The sequence below is a fragment of the Sphaeramia orbicularis genome, chromosome 22 (genome assembly GCF_902148855.1).
Source record: "Sphaeramia orbicularis chromosome 22, fSphaOr1.1, whole genome shotgun sequence".
Classification (NCBI taxonomy): domain Eukaryota; kingdom Metazoa; phylum Chordata; class Actinopteri; order Kurtiformes; family Apogonidae; genus Sphaeramia; species Sphaeramia orbicularis.
In genome coordinates, this window is record NC_043978.1 from 27,933,892 (window position 1) to 27,955,490 (window position 21,599).

General features: G+C 38.8%; 1 protein-coding gene across 6 annotated transcripts; it reads right to left on the minus strand.

Moving 5' to 3' along the window:
* Positions 1-1,925: 1,925 nt before the first annotated feature.
* Positions 1,926-21,521, minus strand: kdm1a (lysine (K)-specific demethylase 1a). Of its 6 annotated transcripts, XM_030126728.1 has the most exons (22): positions 21,468-21,515; positions 20,805-20,841; positions 19,901-20,194; positions 19,541-19,709; positions 18,864-18,997; positions 18,679-18,757; positions 18,498-18,590; positions 18,225-18,331; positions 17,910-17,991; positions 16,343-16,455; positions 15,430-15,447; positions 13,797-13,939; positions 13,599-13,689; positions 12,208-12,342; positions 9,324-9,397; positions 8,636-8,747; positions 8,335-8,467; positions 8,053-8,240; positions 6,717-6,831; positions 6,269-6,396; positions 4,921-5,067; positions 1,926-2,900 (listed from the first exon to the last, which is right to left on the minus strand). In XM_030126728.1, the coding sequence occupies exons 2-22, from the start codon at positions 20,832-20,834 to the stop codon at positions 2,700-2,702; spliced, it is 2,586 nt and encodes an 861-aa protein (XP_029982588.1). In that variant the 5' UTR covers positions 20,835-20,841; positions 21,468-21,515; the 3' UTR covers positions 1,926-2,699. The 6 variants fall into 6 exon arrangements, with proteins under 6 accessions (XP_029982588.1, XP_029982591.1, XP_029982587.1 ...); XM_030126731.1 differs by lacking the exon at positions 20,805-20,841 and having other exon boundaries at positions 21,468-21,521; XM_030126727.1 differs by lacking the exon at positions 21,468-21,515 and having other exon boundaries at positions 19,541-19,706; positions 20,790-21,447.
* Between the last annotated feature and the right edge of the window lie 78 nt (positions 21,522-21,599).

Below are 21,599 nucleotides of genomic sequence, written 5' to 3' on the forward strand. Positions count from 1 at the left end.
TAATGACACCAGAAAGGTCATTTAAATACAAATGCCCCGCCCCCTCCAGGTTGTTGACTTCAGCCACTTGTGTTCATTAATACAATCAACAATTGAACATTGTAGGTAATCGACTCAAAGTTAGGACATATTTTCAGTGTGGACTGCAACCGCTGCTGCTGATAAACAATTATGTCGTACTCGGAGAAATGTTCATCTGAAATCTTGACCTTATATGTGCAAATGTCGTGATGTATGTAGTTATAGACGTAACAAATTAAGAAGGAATTAAAACAGGTTGTAGAAATCCACTAAATTTTTGTCGGAATGAATTTAAAGATAGTTTTGCAGCACCTGGAGGGTTCAAATTCAAACTTTATGAACTATTAGGGTCCAAATACACAAATAAATGAACCAAAGACGAATAAAAGTGGGTTTAGCAAAATATGACCCCTTTAACTCACCTTTATAGCTAATAATTATAAATGTGTTTTAGTCCTGGATTTAACTATATCCATTCAGATCCTTCCTTTGGATATTTACTGCAGCGATGAATGTTCCACTTCTTTCATTGTAACTGATGCAGTAGCTTGTCATTTCTTAACCATTTATTGGGCAAATGACTATTTTTGTGTATTATGCAAAATGGTCAAAATTATCGGTACCATATGTAGGATTTTGCAGGTCTGTTTTGCACTGTTTTTTTTGTTTTGGTTTTTTTTTTTGGTTTTGCGCTGTTAACTGGATGTTTATTAATGTTAAACTATAATGGGCTCTATGCACAACCCCACTTCTTCCTGAACTGAAGCAGCTCCTTTATTTCCTGTCTTTCATTATCGGACACTAGTTAATCCAGGTATGTCTGCTACTTTTTGTTGTGGCTACTGTGGTCAGACACACCTGGGTTAATGAGTGTCCAATAATGAAAGACAGGAAATAAAGGAGCTGCTTTAGTTCAGGAGGTAGTGGGGCTGTGCAGAGAGCCCATTCCAGGCTAATGACCCATTCCACTGATCCAGAACAGCCCGTACTGCAGGGGTCTCAAACTCATTTTCTTTCAGGGGCCACATTCAGCCTGATTTGATCTCAAGTGGGCTGGACCAGTGAAATATTAACATAATGACAACTCCAAATTTTTGTCTTTGTTGTAGTGCAAAAAAAAAACCAACAAAACATTAAATTATGAAAATACTTACTTTAATAAACTATTCAAACAAAAAAAGATGTGAATAACCTGAAAAACACTGAAATTTCTTAAAAATAAATAAGTGCAATTTTAACAATATTATGCCTCAGCTTATCATTTCTACATGTGCGTTACGGATTAAATCTACAAAGACAGTAAACACTTAACAGGCAGAAAATTGTTAAAATTGTGCTTAATTTTCTTTAGACATTTCAGGTTGTTTGTATTTGTTCAGGTTATTCACATTTTATTCTTACAGGATAGTTTGTAAATGTAAATATTTTCATAATTTAATGGGTTTTTTTTTTTTGCACTAAAACAAAAATTTGAAGTTGTCATTATTTATAGACATAATGTAGTATTTTTTTCACATCAAACCGAGAAGAAAATATGGAGTCATTATTTTTTGTAGGTTATTATGCTGTTATTTTACTGTAGATCATATTGGTGTGTATGTGGAACCTGAACTAAAATGAGTTCAACAGCCTTGACTGTGGAATTTTTGCACTTTGCAAATTCATCCCATGGGCTGGATTGGAACCTTTGGCGGGCCGCATGTTTGACACACCTGCTGTACTGTTTTCTATTCGGACAGTTTGGCTCTTCTGCTCCTCTACAGCATCAACTTGGCAAACTTTAACAAATGTTTGACTTTCTGAATGTGTATGAGTGGTTGAATTTAGATTGTATTTTAGTTTGTAAAACTGTCTCTGGAAGTGAGCAACATAACTGAATGAATAAAACACCGATTTCAACGTGAATTTTTTTCTTTTAATAACAAAACAACAGACAAATATAAAAAAAGTTTGTAACGACAACCTTAATAAAATACTTCAACTGCTGTGGCAACAAAAAAACATTCACAACTCTTAACATATCCATCTTCTTTTAGGCTTTTAATGCAAGCTATATTCACTACACTCTGCAACCTATTGATACAGTTAAATTCCGGAGGCGTACAGCTACAGTACATAGCAACGTGTAAGCCTTAAGACAACCAAGACAAGGCCTCTGGGAGCAGTTTGGGTGGATTGTGACCGTGCTACTGACTTGGTCATGTGCCCAGTATAATGTGGCTCTCATGTTTTCAGCCATTCTTTAATGTTGAGACACATGAAGAGAAGCTGGGCGTAGCACATACATTCCATCAAACACACTGAATAACTCCACGTACCAAAAGTAATGCCATGCATTTGTTTAAGACTGAGAAATAACACGAGTATAAAACATCTCATGAATTGTTGCGTTCATTTTCGTTCCAAATGGGATGTATTTTGTAGCATAGCTCAGTCTTTGTAGGTGGTAACATCTGTCTCTATTTACAGGAAGAAATGGAGTATATTGTCACATTTTGCTGGAAATGTACAAACGACATTCCAACTTAAAACTCTTAGTTCCACATTATACCAACAGCCAGAAAATAAACTCTAAGTATCATCATTTCTTCCACGTACAGGTTATACAGTAAATGGGAAAACTCCTACAGTTGGTTGGTCACAGTCTTAAATTGGCAGAAACTAGGGGGAGGAGCCTTTCAGACGCTGGGGGTGGGTTGGGCCTGCTGAGGGTTGGTGGCTGCTGTGGGCGTGGCCTGTCTGGGGAGTGTGTACATGGCGCCCAGGAACTGATCCGCGATGCGTCCTGCCTCGCGGAGCCCGCTGAGCAGAGCGCCGTGGACGGTGGCCGGGTAGTTCCTGATGGTGTGTTCGCCGCCGAAGAAGAGACGGGGGACGGGCTGGCGAGGAAACAGAAGTCAGAGTCAGAAGAATACATAATCGCACTTTATGCTTGAATTCATGATAATTCACGGTCCATTACTATAAATTCAACACAGATGGGTTATGGTTATTGCGTGCAGATTGATGAACAAGTCATATTTATGTGTTGACTAATGACATCTGGCAGTTTAATGCTGCTTTTTCCCCCTTTCATCATTCTTCTTTTTCTTCGATTGCCTATTATGTTGTCATCACATTTCCTGTCTGGTAAAACTTTGCGGTAAGGGGACATTAATTATCATAAATTCACTGTTTGCTGACCAGTAATGTACAGGAATTAACACTGTGCCATACATAGTTTGAATATGAAAAGTCTTAATTTAGCCTGAATTCAGAACATGTTGGTCCTATTTATTTCCTAAGAGCTAAATGACTTTTTGGACCAAATACCTTAGAACTAACAGACCTCAGTATAAGCTTTAGTGTCTCATCTTTGTGAAACTAGCCTCTGAACTGTGAACCCAATCATCCTTAAAAGGGGTTTTATGTAATATTGATTTTCTAAACTAACAGCAGGATGAAGTCATGTACCAATAACTTAAAGCTACGTCTCCACAGAAGGACCAACTCACAGAATAAAGTGTGAGGATGTTAAAGATTAATCAAGTGTCTGCGGTTAAAATAACACCGTTTTATAATCGTCACATTACATCAGCCAATAGTTTACACTATAGCTCTGTTAGCTTAGCATCTATTTTTAGACAAAGCCTGCCACAGTAAAACCATAAATCAGCTTGGTTTTCCATTAGGTTTGTGTTGTCAATATGTGCAATAAAAATCTGTTCAGAATCATCCAAACGGGGTCAGAATTGTCACAGTTTAGTCTGAACCGTGGATCAGCAAACGACAACTCCGCAAAGATAATAACATATAATAAGCTTATGAGCCTCATAACCAACCTCACTAGTGTAGAAGAAACACTGCCATTTCAGTATCAAACTCCTTTTTTTTTTTTATTTAAAGCTGTATCCAGTGGCGAACTTCTATGTGTATCACATTTTTCTGTTTCTTAACCATTCTCATCTTCAAATCAGCCTTAGTGTTAGTTTTCATTACCACATGAGACTAACTCATTACTCCCTCTAGTGGTCACCTACATTCATCGGGACACATCAACCTGAATAAATTCAGTTCCCATCTCTGCAACATAAGATATTGACATTTGATGTCATGCGATAACTCTTTATTGTCAATACTGATATTTTTAGATCATTACGTCTGCCAAGTGAAACGGCGGAGGTTATGTTTTCATCAGGGTCGGTCTGTCTGTTTGTTTGTCTGTTAGCAAGATAACTCAAAAAATTATGTATGGGTTTTCATGAAATTTTCAGGAAATGTTGATACTGGCACAAGGAACAAATGATTAAATTTTGGTGGTGGGGGGATTTTGATGAAATTTTCAGGAAATGTTGATTCTGGCACAAAGAACAAATGATTAAATTTTGTTTGTTGGTTAGCGGGGGGGGGGGGGGGGGGGGCTAATCTGCCTTGGCGGAGCTTTGCGCTTTCTGAGTGCTTTTCTAGTTTTTTAATGTCTTTTCAAGTAAAGTCTCTTTCATAACTGAGTACTCATGACGTCAGTTGTACCTTATTCTTGTTTTAATTCCTGAACATTACTGACAGATTGCTGAGAGTTCATGATGTACCTTTCCATAATATTTCATGTGCCCTCACCATAAGTGTTACCAAATAAGGAAACTGTGATGGATAGCATAATAAGAAAAAATATAGAAGAATGTGAAAGGGGGAAAAGTGGTATTAAACTGCCAGATGTCATTAGTCTGCACATAAATATCACATGTTCACATCAATCTGCATGCCATCACCAAAAACCATCTGCGTTGGGAATAAACTGTACTGCTTTGGTTTGTGTATTGTGGGCTGGCGGAGAATCCTCCTCTCCCTCTCATACATTCATCAAACACACACACACACAGACACGCGAAGACCAACATCAGCAGAGATATTTGTTGGTACCTGTGAAGCTCCTGGTATGGCGGGTCCAGGTGTGATCGGCTGTGCCATTAAGTCGTAATCGTTCCCTGAAGAACCTGCAGCGACGTACGAGTAGGAGCCCCTCGCCCAGGGGTCGGCACGCCAACGGGTAACCACAGTTTCCTTTGGCTGCCATGACAACAAACAACACATCCAAGAGTTAGGAGTTTCCACGCTGACATTAGATGGACGTGTAAACAGCTGGAGGCGCAACAGTTCCAACACTGGCCTCCATGAGTTTGGTTTTATCCCATTTGGAGCAATAAGAAAATGATTTATGATGGCGGGTGGTTTGGATTCACATATGCTTAATGTGTAAAGCTTTGCTGGTTATAGGGGTCAATGCAGGAACGAATGTGACATTCCACTTACTGGAAAAAAACAGAGAAAACCCTAATGGTGGAGCAACAAAAATATAACCAAGCATTACCTATCTGCAAACAACAAACACTATGACCTTATATCTGAAGAAAACTAGAAACTATATTAAATAACGAGGTAACAATTAAGACATCACTTCTAAAAGGGATTAAAGTGGTCTCAAAATGAGATGAGCAAATGCATTTGAAAAAACAACACAACTTCTGAAAACATTATGTATCTGGTTCTAGCAAAAAAATTAAATTTCAGCTAGCGGTGGGTTGATTTCTGGTTTTGTCCCGTCCAGTATCGAGACTAAAACCAGTTTCATTTATTCAAACCAGCTGAAACATTTGTCATTTTGACAGTTTGTGTCAAATTAAAGAGCATCCTATACTGACAACCTGAGGGCGATGGCGTCATTGTGCTAAATAACTTGGTTTTCCATCAGTAATAAGGAATATGACAACATAATGAACATAATAGGAAGTTGGTACACATTATATTGTTAGAAACAGACTAATAGACCTGCTCATAGTTTCTGACAAACCCTTGATGATTTACATCCGAGCCAAAAAAACAAACAAAAAAAAACAAAAACGGCAACATAAAGGAGGAAGTCACATGGTGCATACTGTTGACATTTGTTTACTAGAAAGTTCATCTGTTTTGTTTGAGGAGATGAGAGACTAAAACTGTCCTAATATGTCAACATGACCTTTTTAAAAGTGGTAAAAGAATTGAGGTGAAAAACATAAATGACTCATGATGGAATCACTGCAGGAAGAAAGTCACGGCAAACATGATTACTTGATTATTTTTTTTGTCCTTTTACCTTCCGTCTTCTGTTACTTAAGTCTCCTGAGGACAGTTATCTGTATGTTGCAGTTCCAATGCTACCGTCATATCCTTGTCCAATAAATAAATCTAATCTAAACTTTGCTGACATCAACAGTGCTCTGAAATGTACCTGTGGCACTGCACTGCTTCCAAATATTCCTTTGAGAATGGCGAGGCATCGACCCACGATAACGTCATCACTGATGTTCTCCATGATGCCAGCAGCCTCACCAGCCATCAGAGCGAGAAGGATCGGAGCTGAGCAGGGAAGGATTCAGAATTACAGCGACATGTTACTTAAACATAAGAAATATACTGCTCTGGAAAAAAGAACAGCTCAAAATTTCCATGACTCTTCAAAAATAAATATTCTAAATGACAGTATGTTTGCTTAGAACTATGGAGAAATGTCAGTACTGTCTAGAACATAGTAAAATGTTCATACACAATATATGTAAATGCAGTTAAATTTCATTTCTGTCATAGTTTAAGTGGTTTGATAAAGTGCTGCACCTGGAACTGTCTTTAAAAATGTAAAAGCATCAAAACTGTGACTGAAACTACTACTTTACTCTCACCTTTGTAGAGGTTCCAGAACAGGAAGAGTTCGCCGCGGCTCGCTGTGGTGGAGCCGACGTGACCGAACAGGTTCACACTGGGATCCCAGAACACACGATCAAAACATAACACCACCTTTAGGCAGGGAGGAACACAAAGTAACAGTCACACAACATGTACAGTACTAATGCTGACAATGGCATCACACCAGGATATGGATCACTTGACAGTAGTGAAAGTGTGAATGGTAGAGCTCCCTCTGCTGGAGACACAGCAGTTCTACCACATCAGATTGCATAATAATGCAGTAGTCTTCTCTGTGCTGCAGCAAAATTGGGATCTGAAGTAGTCTGCAGATGATGCTCAGCAGAGAGAGAGAGAGAGACGGAGAGGGAGAGAGAGAGAGAGAGAGAGATGAGAGAGAGAGAAAGAGAGAGACAAGAGAGAGAGAGAGCAGAGAGGAGGTGGTGGGTCAGGAGTGACGCACATGAACACCTTCATTGGATTACAACAAACACTCAGGCAAAAAGCAGGCTTTTATTTGGACACTAACAAGCTGTGACTCCCTATTTTCTCCTGTACTTGTCAGTTCTACTGAACATCATTGATTAGATCACAGACATGAACCAACAGAAAGCACCAGCACCTGACAGTATAAAGAAGGGGATTCCTCTACATGAGCTGCATAATGACCTGTACTCTGATTTATTTAACTGTATGAATTACTGCCTACCCTACCATAGTCATTACAGAAGATGACGAAAACCTGCAGAAAACGCCCACATTCTGAATGTGCATTGTGTTCAGGCTGTAGGATGCCACCTCCAGCTGAAGGTCAAGATGCCAGCATAAGGACACTGCAGCAGAAACAGCAGCAGAAGCAGCTGAAACGTGACATTTAAAGCTTCCTCTTCCTTCTGAATAGGTCACTATGTTCATTTTAAGAGTTTACACTCGTTCGAATAAAATGTATGCAGTTGGCACAGATTATCCTGAAGCAGCAGTGCAAGAAATGCTCAAGTATTTCTTAGGCATAATATGTTTTGTGATACTTTATCAGTTCATTTTGTAACAGTGTTGTAATTTATCTACAATCGACATAAAGTAACAAATCAGAACATTGCTAAAATTAGCAAGACTATGTGCAAAACAACAGCACACACTGAATCTGACGGACCTGACAAAATTCTGTTAACGAGCAATAAATCCCCCTTCCTGAATCAAATCCCCCTGTATGTGATATGCATTGAACTACTAGATTCTTCAAGTACAATTACTTCTGCTCAAGTCTTATTCTGTAAAGATGAAAAACATTAGAAAAAACAAAAGAGGTACAAAGTTGTAAAAAAATCCAACCTTGTTGAGGTTTCCGAAGCCCATCCTCTGAATCGCAGCGGTCTTCCACTCGGGCAGTGGGGGGACAAACTGCACAGCAGGGGGCTGCTGCTTCAACACACCGAGGGGCAGCGTGCACAGCACAGCGTCACACTTATATATGAAGGTCTGAGTTGTGGAGCGAGTGTTCACAGCAATCACCTCACAACCTGAAAATTTCACAAGCAGGATGTATGTAAGTAAAGCCAACTTTTACAAAAAATTCCCATCAAATATCAGAGTCATGCAGACACGTGTACATACCAGAGGCTGTGTATCGGACCTGCCGTACTGCTGTGTTCAGTTTGATGTCCAAGCCTTCGGCCAAGGCCACAGGTACACACGAGTAACCATTTCTGACTGTCAAATGGCTGCCAGTGAACTCAAAGTCATCGTCCTGTGGGTGTATTAATAACATGTCAGTATAGTGACACAAACTGCTAAGTCCCATTAAAGAGAACAGCAATTATGTCATAGTTAAATAAACAATCAGTCTTCTAACATACACACAGGATGCAAAGAAGCCTGAGGGTCTCAGGCACATTTCATGAGTACATGTTTCTACCTGATCCCAATGCTTGAGTGAAAGGGTGGAGAGGGGTGTAGCATTTGCAAACTCCAAATTGGCAAAATGCCAGTCGAGGATCTGCCTGTCCCTGGATGACAGGTAAACATCACTGTGGGAAACACAGGAAAGACAGAACCACGGTGATGCACACTGACGGGTAGAGCAGGTTTTTCACTGTGGGCTGTAAAATTCCTTGGAGAAACTGTTATACAAATAATATTATGTAAATAAAAGTGGAAAGTGTGACATGAAAAAAATCATGAGGTAGTTTTTTATATTTTAATGACTGACGATTATTGAACTTTTCTGAATTCTGTTGTGTAAACAAGGAGCCTGTAAGAATTCTACAATTCTAAAACAATTACATTTTTGATGGATTTAACAGTCTTATAATCTCACAAGTTTCAAAGGGAGCAGACTTACAAAGAAGCCACTTGGGCTGAAATCAAACAGGTTGGTTTGAATGTGTCATTTCTGAGGTTATTTGTCATTTCTATTTTTCATACTTTAACAAAGTCCTCCCAGAGTTAATAAAGCCACAGTCTTATTTAAGAAATTTAAAAGTTAACAGTGACCATCGGAAAAGAAGCCAAATTAATGTTTATCAGTATTGTGCATTTGTGTTTCTCTTTCTCAGATCTTCAAAGACATAAGTGGCATATGAAGAAGCCCACAGGGTGGTTACCTTGGTGGATTGGCCTCCAGCTCCTGCAGTTTCTCCTCCAGTTTGACCTGCAGCTCCACCAACTCATCATATTCCTACAAAGCAAAGAAATGCAAATGTTTATCCTCTTTCAATTCAATAATGAATGTTTTATTGTTGGAAAACACACAGATATTTAACAGATTTAGAAATTACTAGAAAAGGAGACAGGTTTTGCTATGATACAACAACTTTTGAATGCAAGAAGTCTGACTTGTTTTAGTTATTGCCAATATAAATCTGTACCCCAAAAGTTTAGATTCCATGAGCTGTGTTGAGAGAAAAAAAAATGGCAAGCTTGTGCTTGTGTGTGTGTGAAAGGTACACACCCAGGCGTTTCAGGTCATGTAGAAAGGACAAGCAGTCTTGACAGAAAAGGCTGACTCAACCTGTTCATCAGTTCACCACAACAGAACAAAGTACGACGGCCGCCTGAGCAGCCCGGTAATACCACCTACAGAGCTCAGCCTCAGGACACAGCTGCACCGAGTCAAACTTTTACGTTTCAGTGATGGGAAAAACATGAAATAATGTAGGTGGACTGGAAAATATTCCCTAAAAATATCCTGACACAGCCGTCCTCTTACTGGCTCCAACATGAAATAAAACCGTCATGGCAGGGGTTTCCTCCAGGACGATAATGCCTCTATTCGGAAGTCATGAGGGCTCAGTGAACAGTTTGAGGATCATGAAAATGATGTGAGTCATATGCTTTAACCTTCAATCACAACCCTAATGAACACCTATGAGAGATTTAGGAGTGATGCATTTCAGTGTTTTCCACTGCCCTCATGAAAACACAAATCAAAAAGATGTCTTTGTTTTTCTGGCACAAAAGCAGGTATGAACAACCACAAAAAACAATACCCTTCTGAGACCAAGCAATGCATTTTTGTCCAAAAAACAGAATTGCTGTTCTCTGCAAAGGAGATTCTATTAAAAAAAATGTAGCTGAAAAAAAAAAATGCTGAATTGTGCTTTTTCCCCAATCAAGGCAATTCTTTAATGTAAATAAGCCAAAACTTTTACTTTCCTGGGTCTCAGGAGGATGATGAAACTGGCTATGGGCAAAATTCTTATTCTAAATGCTGATGTCAGACCAGAATTTCATAATTCCTCCTTATTAATAGATGTAGTTCTTTTCTGATGACTGGAATAGATCAGTTAGTCCACACCACATTGCAACACTAGCTGGGTGTGCACAGATGAATTCTGACCAGGCTGCACAGTTTGAAGAAATGGTTTAGGAAAGACTGGTTTAAGTGCATTTTTATAGAGCAACATTAACTTCATACTGCACAGATGTGTTAAAACTGTACATAAAATATCAGATTATTAAGGCCCTGCAGACACTCTGTCACACAAACACACACCTAAATTCTCACTCTGTACTGCGGTAAATAGTTATGTCCATTTTCCGACAAAAAGACAGATGGTGATTCAAGTCCTTGAAGTGGTTTCTCAGAGGGTGGATGGGCTACAGCCTAATGTAGTTCAGACACCAGCTGTTTTTAAGCCAACTAAAACCTGCCCCTAAAATACACACAGACCAGCAGTGGAGGTGATTTATCCACACCAAAAATAAACCAGTGGCACTCACTCTAATAATACATCCTACTGAGGCATTAAACCACTTAAACACAGCCTGTCTGCTTGCTTAGATAGCACAGCATTACTATTCAGCGAAGCATCCACCCTGACCTAGTAGCCCATTAAATATTCCCTTTGCATGTGAGCACTTTGGAGCATAATGGTTCTGTTAAAAATTATTTCAGCTTGGTTGAAGACCATGTTATTCTTCAGGACAAAGGAGGATTTGATAAATGTGATGGCAGACCGTCTAAGCCACAGGTGTCAAACATGCGGCCCGGGGGCCAAATCCGGCCAGCCAAAGGGTCCAGTCCGGCCCTTGGGATGAATTTGTGAAATGCAAAAATTTCACTGAAAATATTAACAATCAATGGTGCCAAAATCATTTCAATTCAGGTTCCACATACAGACACATATAATCTCAAGTGGGTCAATCCAGTAAAATACTATTGTAGTAACCTATAAATAAAGACAACTGCAAATTTTCTCATTGTTTGAGTGTAAAAAAAAAAAGTAAAATTACAAGAACAGTAAAATACTATTGTAGTAACCTATAAATAAAGACAACTGCAAATTTTCTCATTGTTTGAGTGTAAAAAAAAAAAGTAAAATTACAAGAAAATGTTTACATCGACAAACTTTCCTCTTTCAAAAAAAGTGAATAACTTGAAAAAATATGAACAATCTGAAATGTCTTAAGAAAAGTAATAGCAATTTTACCAATCTTCTGCCTGTTAGTAAATATTTTGCGTTTTTGTAATTGTAAAGTAAGTTGTAATGTACATGTGTAAATGATAAGGCATGAGGCAGAATATTGTTAAACTTGCACCTATTTTTTCTTAAGACATTTCAAGTTGTCCATGTTATTCAGATTTTTAAGGAAACTTTATAGATGTAAACACTGACATATTTTAATTTTACTTTTGTCACTGTTATTATTTTACTGGTCCGGCCCACTTGAGATCTTATTGGGGTGAATGTGGCCCCTGAACTAAAATGAGTCTGACATCCCTGGTCTAAGCTGTTGGAACACCTTTTAGTCCAACTAGTAATTCAAGACTACATCTTAAAACAAGTAGACCCAGATCGCCACAAACACCCTTAGACACAGTTAAAACCAAACAGATTTTCAGTATTTTAAATCATGCAGTTCCATTTCTGAGATGAGGAGATAATGGAGGTGTAACAAGCTAATCTGTACTAGGAAAACAGTTTTTCCAACAGTAATGGTGTCTTTGTGTGAACTGATAATCACAAAAATAGAGCTGGAGCTCACTTTGCAGAGTGCGGTGAGGTCGCGGTGTTTGCTCTTCACCAGAAACTCAGCTGTGATATCTCGGGGTGGTTTGACCTCGCTGGCCTCTTTGTACTGCTGATGGAGCTCTTTGACCCGTTCCTTGGTGCTCACCATCTGAGGTAAAAGGTGAAGAAAGACAGAGAGAAGTGAGATGTGGTGTATCTGTGCTGTACACTGTTGGTAAAATATCACAGGTGGCATTCAATCCTTATTTACACTGAATTCCTGAACATCTTTAAGAACTTATAGGATCTCAGTAAATAAAAATGAGGACAGAATGTTGTTGTCTTTTTGATGTGGGTCCACCAACTCTGTGTTCTCCCTATTGTGTTTTATTACCCCTGCCAAGGAGGTTATGTTTTTGCCAGGGTTTGTTTGTCTGTTTGTTTGTTTGTCTGTCCGTTAGTGTGCAACATAACTCAAAAAGTTATGGACAGATTTGGATGAAATTTTCAGGGTTTGTTGGAAATGGGATAAGGAAGAAATGATTAAATTTTGGTGGTGATCGGGGGTGGGGGGGGCCCACGGGGGGGGCCACTGATCAGCCTTGGCGGAGGTCTGCACTCTCCGAGTGCTTCTAGTTTATTATAAATTTCTCCCATCTCCTGTTAGTGCCAACAACATCTGAAACACTTCTTCTGCATTGTACATAAGTACTAGCACTTACCTACTTGCGTATAATAGAAAAATCATATTTAGCAACAAAGATTGAGCATTTGCCGTTAGGGCACATAAATGATGTCTCCAAGTTCTTTTAAATCTTCTTAAAACATACTGTTTCGTTAAAAGTATTTGGTCTTTATTCCCACCTAACTGATTTTTTGCATTTTATTGTTTTTACTTCTTATGTATTCACTTTTTTCTTGGGTAGAGCTCTTCATCGTTTAGAAAACTATGAAAAATAATGTCTTGTACTACTAGTACAGTTGGTATTAGTACAGTCTGAAGGCAGTGGGGATGAATGTTCAGCTGTAACAGTATTTCATTTAACATTTGTTTTTATGCAATGCAATGACGTTGGTTCTTCCTAGTTTGTCGGCCAGTATCACCACATCTAAAGCTAAATGAATGTGTGATACAGAAAGCATAACTTAAACCAAAAGTGTCATGAAACTGCGCCAACCTAATGAAAGCAATTTACAAAATTAATCTTCTAGGCTATTTTTCTTCTTGTTTTGACCACAGCTGACAGCATATTTAAATGAAAATACAAAGCATTTTGAGCCCACAAGACCCAAGTTTATGACTTGGTTTTGCAGGATTTAGTCGTAACTGTATCACCTCCAGTAAACTCTTACAATAAAGAGCGGTGAACTTTTTGAGAATGTCGACAAGAATGTGTCTTGAATATCAAACTGAACTGTTCTCACCTTGTTAAGAAGATCTCTGAGATCCTCCTGAGTCTTTACGATCTTCTTCCAGTGTTCGATCTGCTCGTCTTTTACGTGCTTCTCCTGCAGCCTACACACACACACACACACATATGAATCTATCTGTGCTACTTTGATCACTCTGCCATCATCTCCGTAGGCTGAGTTCATACAGAGTGTAGTGTACACGGTACTCACTGTATGACCACCTCCAGGGCCTGACCCAGAGACACAGGCTTGTTGTTGAGGAAGTTGAAGTCAAGCTGGTGGCTGAGGTAGGAGGTGGCCTCGAGCAATCGGTTAAACTCTTGCTCTACCATCTCATCTTTTTCTTTTGGCACCTGGAGACCCATATAAAATAACATTGGGAGATTATTGTCATGAAAAGAGTTGGTTCAGAATATTTGATGTGGGGTTGTATGAGGTACTTATTCATAGTCAGTGGGTCTGCAGTCAGCACAGGACACACATTTAACAGTACAGAAGCTGAGTGATGTGCTTCTGTGAATAGGGCCGCATTAAAAAACAACTGTCAACTGAGGTGTACGCAACTTTTAGAACACTGTCACCGCTTTACTTAGCTAAAGTGGTCTGCAAAACTACCCACGTCCAAATAGAATCAGTAGTTTTTCTTTGTAGAACACAGGAGGTACTGTTCTACAACTGCCTTATTGTTTGAGTTTGGCGTTTTTTCTACAAGGTGTATTCCCAAACTAGCCAAACAAACCCATCCAAATACAAGCAGACCTTTAACTCCAGTGTTCTGTGAGGTTAAAGCTGCTGTATTTGTCAAGAGAGTCATTTTGACAGGGTAAAGCAGAGAAAAATATCTAAACTGATGCTGTTTTTTAGGCGAGTTTTCCATTTAAGGTTGTTAAAACACCATTTTTTAATCTGCCTCTTTGTACAGGAGCATCCCATGTTGGTACGTCTGTGTGCTGACCATGATCTACTGCAGTAAAGACACTCACGATGGATAAGCACCTCATGCAAACACACTTCAATTAACCTGAACAAACACTGTGAGACTAAGATCTATGATTAAGTTAAAACAAAGAAACAATAGAAAAGGAACATGTCAGACTAAACTACAACTAAATCCACTAGTAGCCAGTATTAGAACTGGTTTATAAGCAGTGACTCCTGTTTCAACTTTCCGTGTCCCATTACTGGAGCACACCTGTACAATAAGTCACTCGATCACTAATCTAAGCAGAAGAATAAATAAGAAATCAGAACATTTTCCATATGTTCAACATGCAGTAACAGGCTGATTTGGACAAGCTACTCAAGACAGTAAAAATGGACACAAAGCAGATCCATGATTGGCGTGCAGCTGCATAACAAAGTGCTGAGCATCAATCATGTACTGGAGTTTTAAGGGAAGATCCACACTCATGGTATTTGGATTTGACCAGAGTCAGTGGTGTTAGAGGATTTGTACAGGATTTCTGGAGTGAGATAAAGCAGTATTTATTAAGGAAATGTCTGCAGAGTTGAGGTGAACTGTTACAAATACTCTGAACTCTCTGTAGATGGGCGATCAAATTAAGTTCTACTCAGCTTTTTCTAACTTCTAAACAGAAGCACACAGAATTTAAGAATGAAATAAGCCTCATAATGTGTGGATCTTCCCTCAATTCAGGTTATTTGGTTGTTAGGGTGAAAGTTAAACATGAACTACCCATTTCTTCCTCTCTATCTCTATTATGGGTAAGGGATGGACAATTATTAAGTAAAATGAAATGAAATGGATGAAGCTGAACTGTTGACTTCAAAAATCCATTTAAATAATGTAATGAATATAATGTGTAAATAAACCAATACATACACTCGTGCACCGTTCACCCTTTAGCAGTTCACCAAAAAGATGAACACGGAAAGGGGTTGAGAAGAAAAAGAGGGGAGGGGAGAGAGAGAGAACATATTAAGTAAACACAACTTTAACCTCAAACAGGTTTGCACAAAAGTAAAAACATGTACATTTAATTTGGCTTTTCCTGTGGCGAAGGAAACCAGTTACACATGATGTGGATGCTTCGAGAGCCCTGCTGGCTAGTCTCTACTTTAGTGGAAGTGTCCCGAATGTGAACCTAAACACCCTACTACTGTTGCTGCCACTTGATAGACAGAACTAAAACGAGAGTGGAAAAACATTGTTTACTTCCAATTTAATGACATTAAACTGCATCCGCTTTCTGGAAGTGGAGCTGTTGTTGATGACACGCAAGGGTAAGCAGTTAAATGAATGCACCATCATTTTGTTTTTGTGGCTTATGGAAAGCCAGATCCTTGCCTGAGGACAACTGGGGCTTTTAGACCCAGACACAAAGCACTAAAATGGTGACAGGGATATGTTATGCGTATGTAAACATGTTCTGTTAAAGGAAGTAAACAACACAAGGTCCTTGTTGTACAAGTCATGTAACTAGAGGACAAATGTATTGCAGCTGTGGGGACACTAATGTCAAAAGGCTGTTCTAAAGGTTAGGTGTTTGTAAGAGAAGTTGAGAATTTTAAAAATGTCAGTACAATTGAAGCGAGCAGATATTTTTCATCCACAAAAAGTTTCAATCACATGCGCACCTCCAATGCCATTAGCCTTCTTCTTTGGGCTTTACACATAAGCATGTTTTATTCTCACGGTATAAACACATTCTCATAACGTAATATATATTCTTCTATGACTTATAATAATAACCTGAAGGATAATGGATAAGAGGCAAACCAATGCACAGACTCACATGTCCAGAGATACTCACAGCCTGGCCATTGGCTTCATACAGCGGACACTTCTGTTTGATCTTGGCCAGCTCCATGTTTACCTGCTTACTGATCACTGCCATGGGATTCCCTCCTGATAAAACACACACACACGCGCAGCTGACACAGCAGATACCGAGACAATAACGCCCTCTACAGGTGGAAGTGATGAAGCTTTGTTAAAGAAGCCAGAGCAGTAAAAGAGTGGGTGTAAGTCATGATTAAATTAATTGAATATTAATAAGTTGATAATCTTCTAGTAGTCATTTGTACAATACAGACAAATAATCATATCTGAGTATATTTTATCTGAAAGGTGAAGTACAATATATACTGTAACTTACTATTTTTTTTCTGAATTTAGACACATTTTCTGTTTTAAAAGATTTCCCACAAACACTAATTTTACAGTATGCATCACTCATGTTACATAGAATACAGCCGGTTATGTAGTAGGAAATGACATACACTTGGTTAAGATACTTTTGGTGGCTTGCAAAAAAGCTATTACAAGGAACTAGGGAAAGACAGAAGCACCAACACAGGACCAATGGATTGAAATTATTGATGGAATATATACAATGGAAAGGGTGACTCATAGACTGCAACAACAGGGAGCACAAATAGACAAAAAGTGGAATAAATGGACTGTTTGCAGAACTGGGAATGATGGAAAGAATGGATAGGGCTCTGTTGAGGAATGTGTGATGCGACCAAGCAATGCTGGTTTGTTCTTTTTTTTTCGTTTTTTGTTGTTTTGTCTAAAATGTGTGAAGAATTTCAATAAAAACTTAAGTGACAAAAAAAAAAAAAAAAAAAAAAAAAAGAATCCAGCCGGTTAAAGTGGGCAACAGAACACATTGAGAGGTGACAAACTTATGTATTCTAACCACACTTCTGTACAGTTGCCAGCCTAGTAACATTAATGCTACAAACTACCCATGATGCAATGGTTTATGTAAGCAACTCAGCCCCCGTGAATGCATGTGAGAGGAAGAAATCCATAGGACCCGATAAGAAAAATTAAACCACAGCCAGACTCAGGGTGATATTTGTGATATGGTTATTTATGCCATCATGTGTAGGACAAGTTGTGATACAGGGAGTGTATTTGCCCAGCTCTACTTATTTTGTCTATAAATTGTCAGAAAATGGTGTTTGTTAAAGCCCAAGATAACATTCTAAAATACCATATTGGTCTATTAAAGTATCCAATGCACTGTTATTAAGGAAGTAAAGCGATCACACACAAAAAAGAACTTAGAATCAGATAATTTTGACTTTTTTTTTTTTTTTAAATAAAATAGTACTCATACTGATGTCAACAGTTTTCACAAAAGCTGGTGATTCATTTAACAGTTGACAACTTATCAATTAATCCTCACAGCTCTAATGATTACATCTTCAATCTAATCAATTTAGACAAACAAGCCATTTGCCTGAAACCACCGAAAAGAATAGGTTCAACAAATGTGTGATAGGCTGATATAATACTGGTACTGACACAATTAAATGCATCATTATTTAAAACAAGAAACTCAGTCTTACCCAGTCCAGTCACCACCATAGCTCCCAGGTCAGCTACATAGTTCCCCTTCCTAAATGTGGCCACTCTGCCTCCAACGCGGTCCTAGATGAAGAAATTACAGAAATATTTTCTATAGCACTATGATAAAATTGTACAATTTAATAAATAGAACAATGGAAATCAGATAGTTACCGAGAAAGTAAAGCTTTATGCTTTTAGTTGTATAAAAAGGTATCATTGGCTCAGATCTCACATGCACTACCAGAGTTTTACAGTTAAGAATTTTATATCCACACAAGTATTAATATTTAAAAGGAGTTTACAAAGTGACCTACCCTGGCCTCCAAGACCGTCACATCCATCCCAAAGCTCTGCAGTTGCCTTGCTGCAGCGAGGCCAGACACACCTCCACCAATGACTATAACCTTTCCAGTCTTCTTTGCTGCAATTGAAAACATGGCCCTTATATGACAAATATTGTACAGCTAAAAACTCTTATAGACATTTGCAAGAGAGTTGCAACAAATTTAGAAAGTTTGCTTTCTACCCAAGATGCTTGTAAAACACACAAAACTATCCTGACAGTGCTGTGAATGAAGTAAACTCACTGGGTAAAGGCTTGACCCGCTTGTAAATGCCAAAGTTAATGAGACCATGTCTTTCAAGGTAGCTGTGTATCCTGTGAACCAGCACAGCATCACCTAAAATTAGAAACAAAGCACATTAAGTCCAAATGTTCATGCAAGTAACATTTTAACTGTAAAAAATACATTTCATTTAAAGTCTTACTGTTATATGGAGCCTCCAGCTGCTGTGCTGTAGCCTCAAATGTCAGCTGGATCTTAGGGTTGTCCAGCCACAGTTGGAGCTGAGGAAAGTTTAAATACAGCCATATATACTGTGTGCAATTTTCCAAATTTTTCTTATAATCTCTACTTTTAACGACAGCTTTATATGTCAGTGCAAACTCTTACCGTACGGTTGCGAATGTAGAGGAAAACTTTTTGAGTCTGCTGGGGGCCACTGATGATGTCAGGGAAGCAGGCGGCCTCCTGGGAAGTCATACGGTCATGAGGAAGGCGACTCTGGAAAGCAGCTCCTTCCACACCTAAAATAAAAACAAACACCATGCATTTACATATTTCGAGACACAGTAGAGGTCTTAAAAATGGATCTTTCTTTTGTGAACACAGACAAATGTCCATTTGCTGCTTTGCCAGGCTGTACAACACAAACTCCAACACAAACTTAATATGAGCATGTACAAATCTTTCATATTAAATATTTATTTATCAAGGAAATAACTGTGATCACCATCTAATTGTCTTTTTTGATTTATTTTTGCCAATAGAACAGAATAAGCCCAACATTTACTGGTATTGTACACGGAAAAACACAAATCAAACTTTTACTTCTACATGCTGTTTAGACCTTGAAAGAAAAAAACCACTGTAAAGAACAGATTTAATATGAATGACCTCAATATACAAAGTATGTTACTGAAATATCTCAATGAGGATTTCATGAGGTTAAATACAGGACAAATAATGGCAATTGCCAATTCATTCAACTGCATGATTGTACAAAAGACTTGAAACCTGCTTAAATAAAAATAAAGTCATTATTTAGTAGCTGTGGTAGGCCATCTTACCAGATGGTTCCTCTGGTTCACTGTCATTCTCCTCCTCAACCGGTGGGGGTGGAGGAGGGACGACCTGCTTCCTCTCCTTCTCTGCCTTGGCATTCCTTTCCTCCTCAGAGTAATATTCGTCCTCAGACAGATTGGCCAGGCTTTCGTCCATCTCGCGGTACTCCACCTGCAACAATAGGCACAATAAAAGCATCATTAAAACCGGCATTTTGTAGTGCGGTTACTCCCTCTTCTCTTAAAAGGCAGAGAATTTTCTGTGAACTTCAGCTGGTGCCAATTCAAGCTATGTTGCTTGATTTCTGGCAGCTTTCACTCCCTCCCTGCCTGCCTGTAAAGGCAGCAGAAACCTAAAATGTTTACTTTTGCTCGCTTGCGCCGACTTGTCCGCCGGACTTCAGCTGAGTCCGGGTCCACCCCACCAGGACCTGCTTGGTGAGGCAAAGGGGCTCCTCCAGGTTCCCCACTAGGGGATGACCTCTCCTTCTTCTTTGCTTCCATCACACCTGCAGTTGAAGCTGATGCGCCTGTCTGGGTATCAGATACAGGGGCTCTGTCACCTCCTGAGGCTCCCGCAGAAGAAGAGGAGGAGGAGGAGGAGGAGCCAGCATCTGACTTCTTGCTAGACAGCATGATGGAGGATGTTGGAGGCCTCTCCTGGATGAAAGTGGAAAGAAATGAGGCGGAGCCCATCAACAGGAATGAAACAACTGTCCAGCTTAAACTATTTTTGAAGTGATATGGCATCGATTTAAATGTAGAAAATTGAATAAATAATGGGAAAACATAAAATATCAATTAGAGACAGAATGAAAATGATGATTTGTGGGTTCTGCAAACTGAAAAAAGGCAAAGAACATCGTGATGTCACTTAAAAGTTTAGCTCAAATTTTTTTTAGACCTGATTCAATTAACTGCAAACAATGCGCATGAAAATATATCATATAGTAGAGAGCAATGTTGTCACTGATAAACACATGCGAGGTTTATGTGTTATCACCGAAAAATCTAATTAGATAGAGAACCACTTCTGTACTTTATTTTATTAGATGGACAAATATGCAAACAAAAAATAAATACATACAATAAAAATAAATTAAACACTTAATATGTCTCATGTTCGATTCCATTACATTTAACTAACTGTCCCTGCTCAAAATTGGTCACATCTGTTACAGTGGATGCATTTAGTGACACTAACTGTGCATGAATGTCATGGTTTAATGAAATGATTGCTCCATGGTAAAGTAACCTTGTCTTGTTTTACCCATTTCTCCGTGCACCTGGTAATATCCATTCAAACACTAAGAAATGAAGACAGAACCAGAAATATTGTTACGAACAGGTCTAACTAAACAGATAACGTTGGCCTTTCAAATTGCATGTAGGTATTTGGCAAAATTATTAAAGGTTTTATAACAATACATTCTCTGACGAAACAGGCCATTAAAAGTTTTTAGATCGCTTATACAGTAAGACGGTTAATGTTAGCTAGCAAACCATCTGCAGCGCTAGCAACAGAAGAATGGTGCGGCTATCGACGCTAGCAAGATTAAGCTAATAGCAGCTGTATTCTTAACACAAAGTTACGCACAATACATCCGAGTATGGAAATGTAGCTACTTACGTCCAGCGCAACGCAAGATGTGCTTCAAATTGTATCAGCCACTTCTCAATTCATCTTCTTTACAATCTATTTTCCAACGCGACCATGCTACATTAGCTAACACGCTAACAATGAGACCCCGGTTAGCACCAACAGTGGCACAGTAGCAGGTGCGAAGTAGCGGAAAATAAAGCACCGGTTTCGATCAAAAGAGATTCTGTATTCACAAACAGGCGGTAGTATTTAAGAAACAGTTCTCTGCATCGCTGCGTATTCTTCTCACAAACACAGCAGTGCATAAAATATGAAAAATACTAAAATTACCTCTCAATCCCCCGACGATGTCAACACAAAGACGGCAGAGTTACAAGAGCCGATTCAATGAACTCTTCTGGGATTGGTGGAGAGTGCATGTTACGCAAACTATGAAGCTAAATGATTGGTTGAAACAGTTGT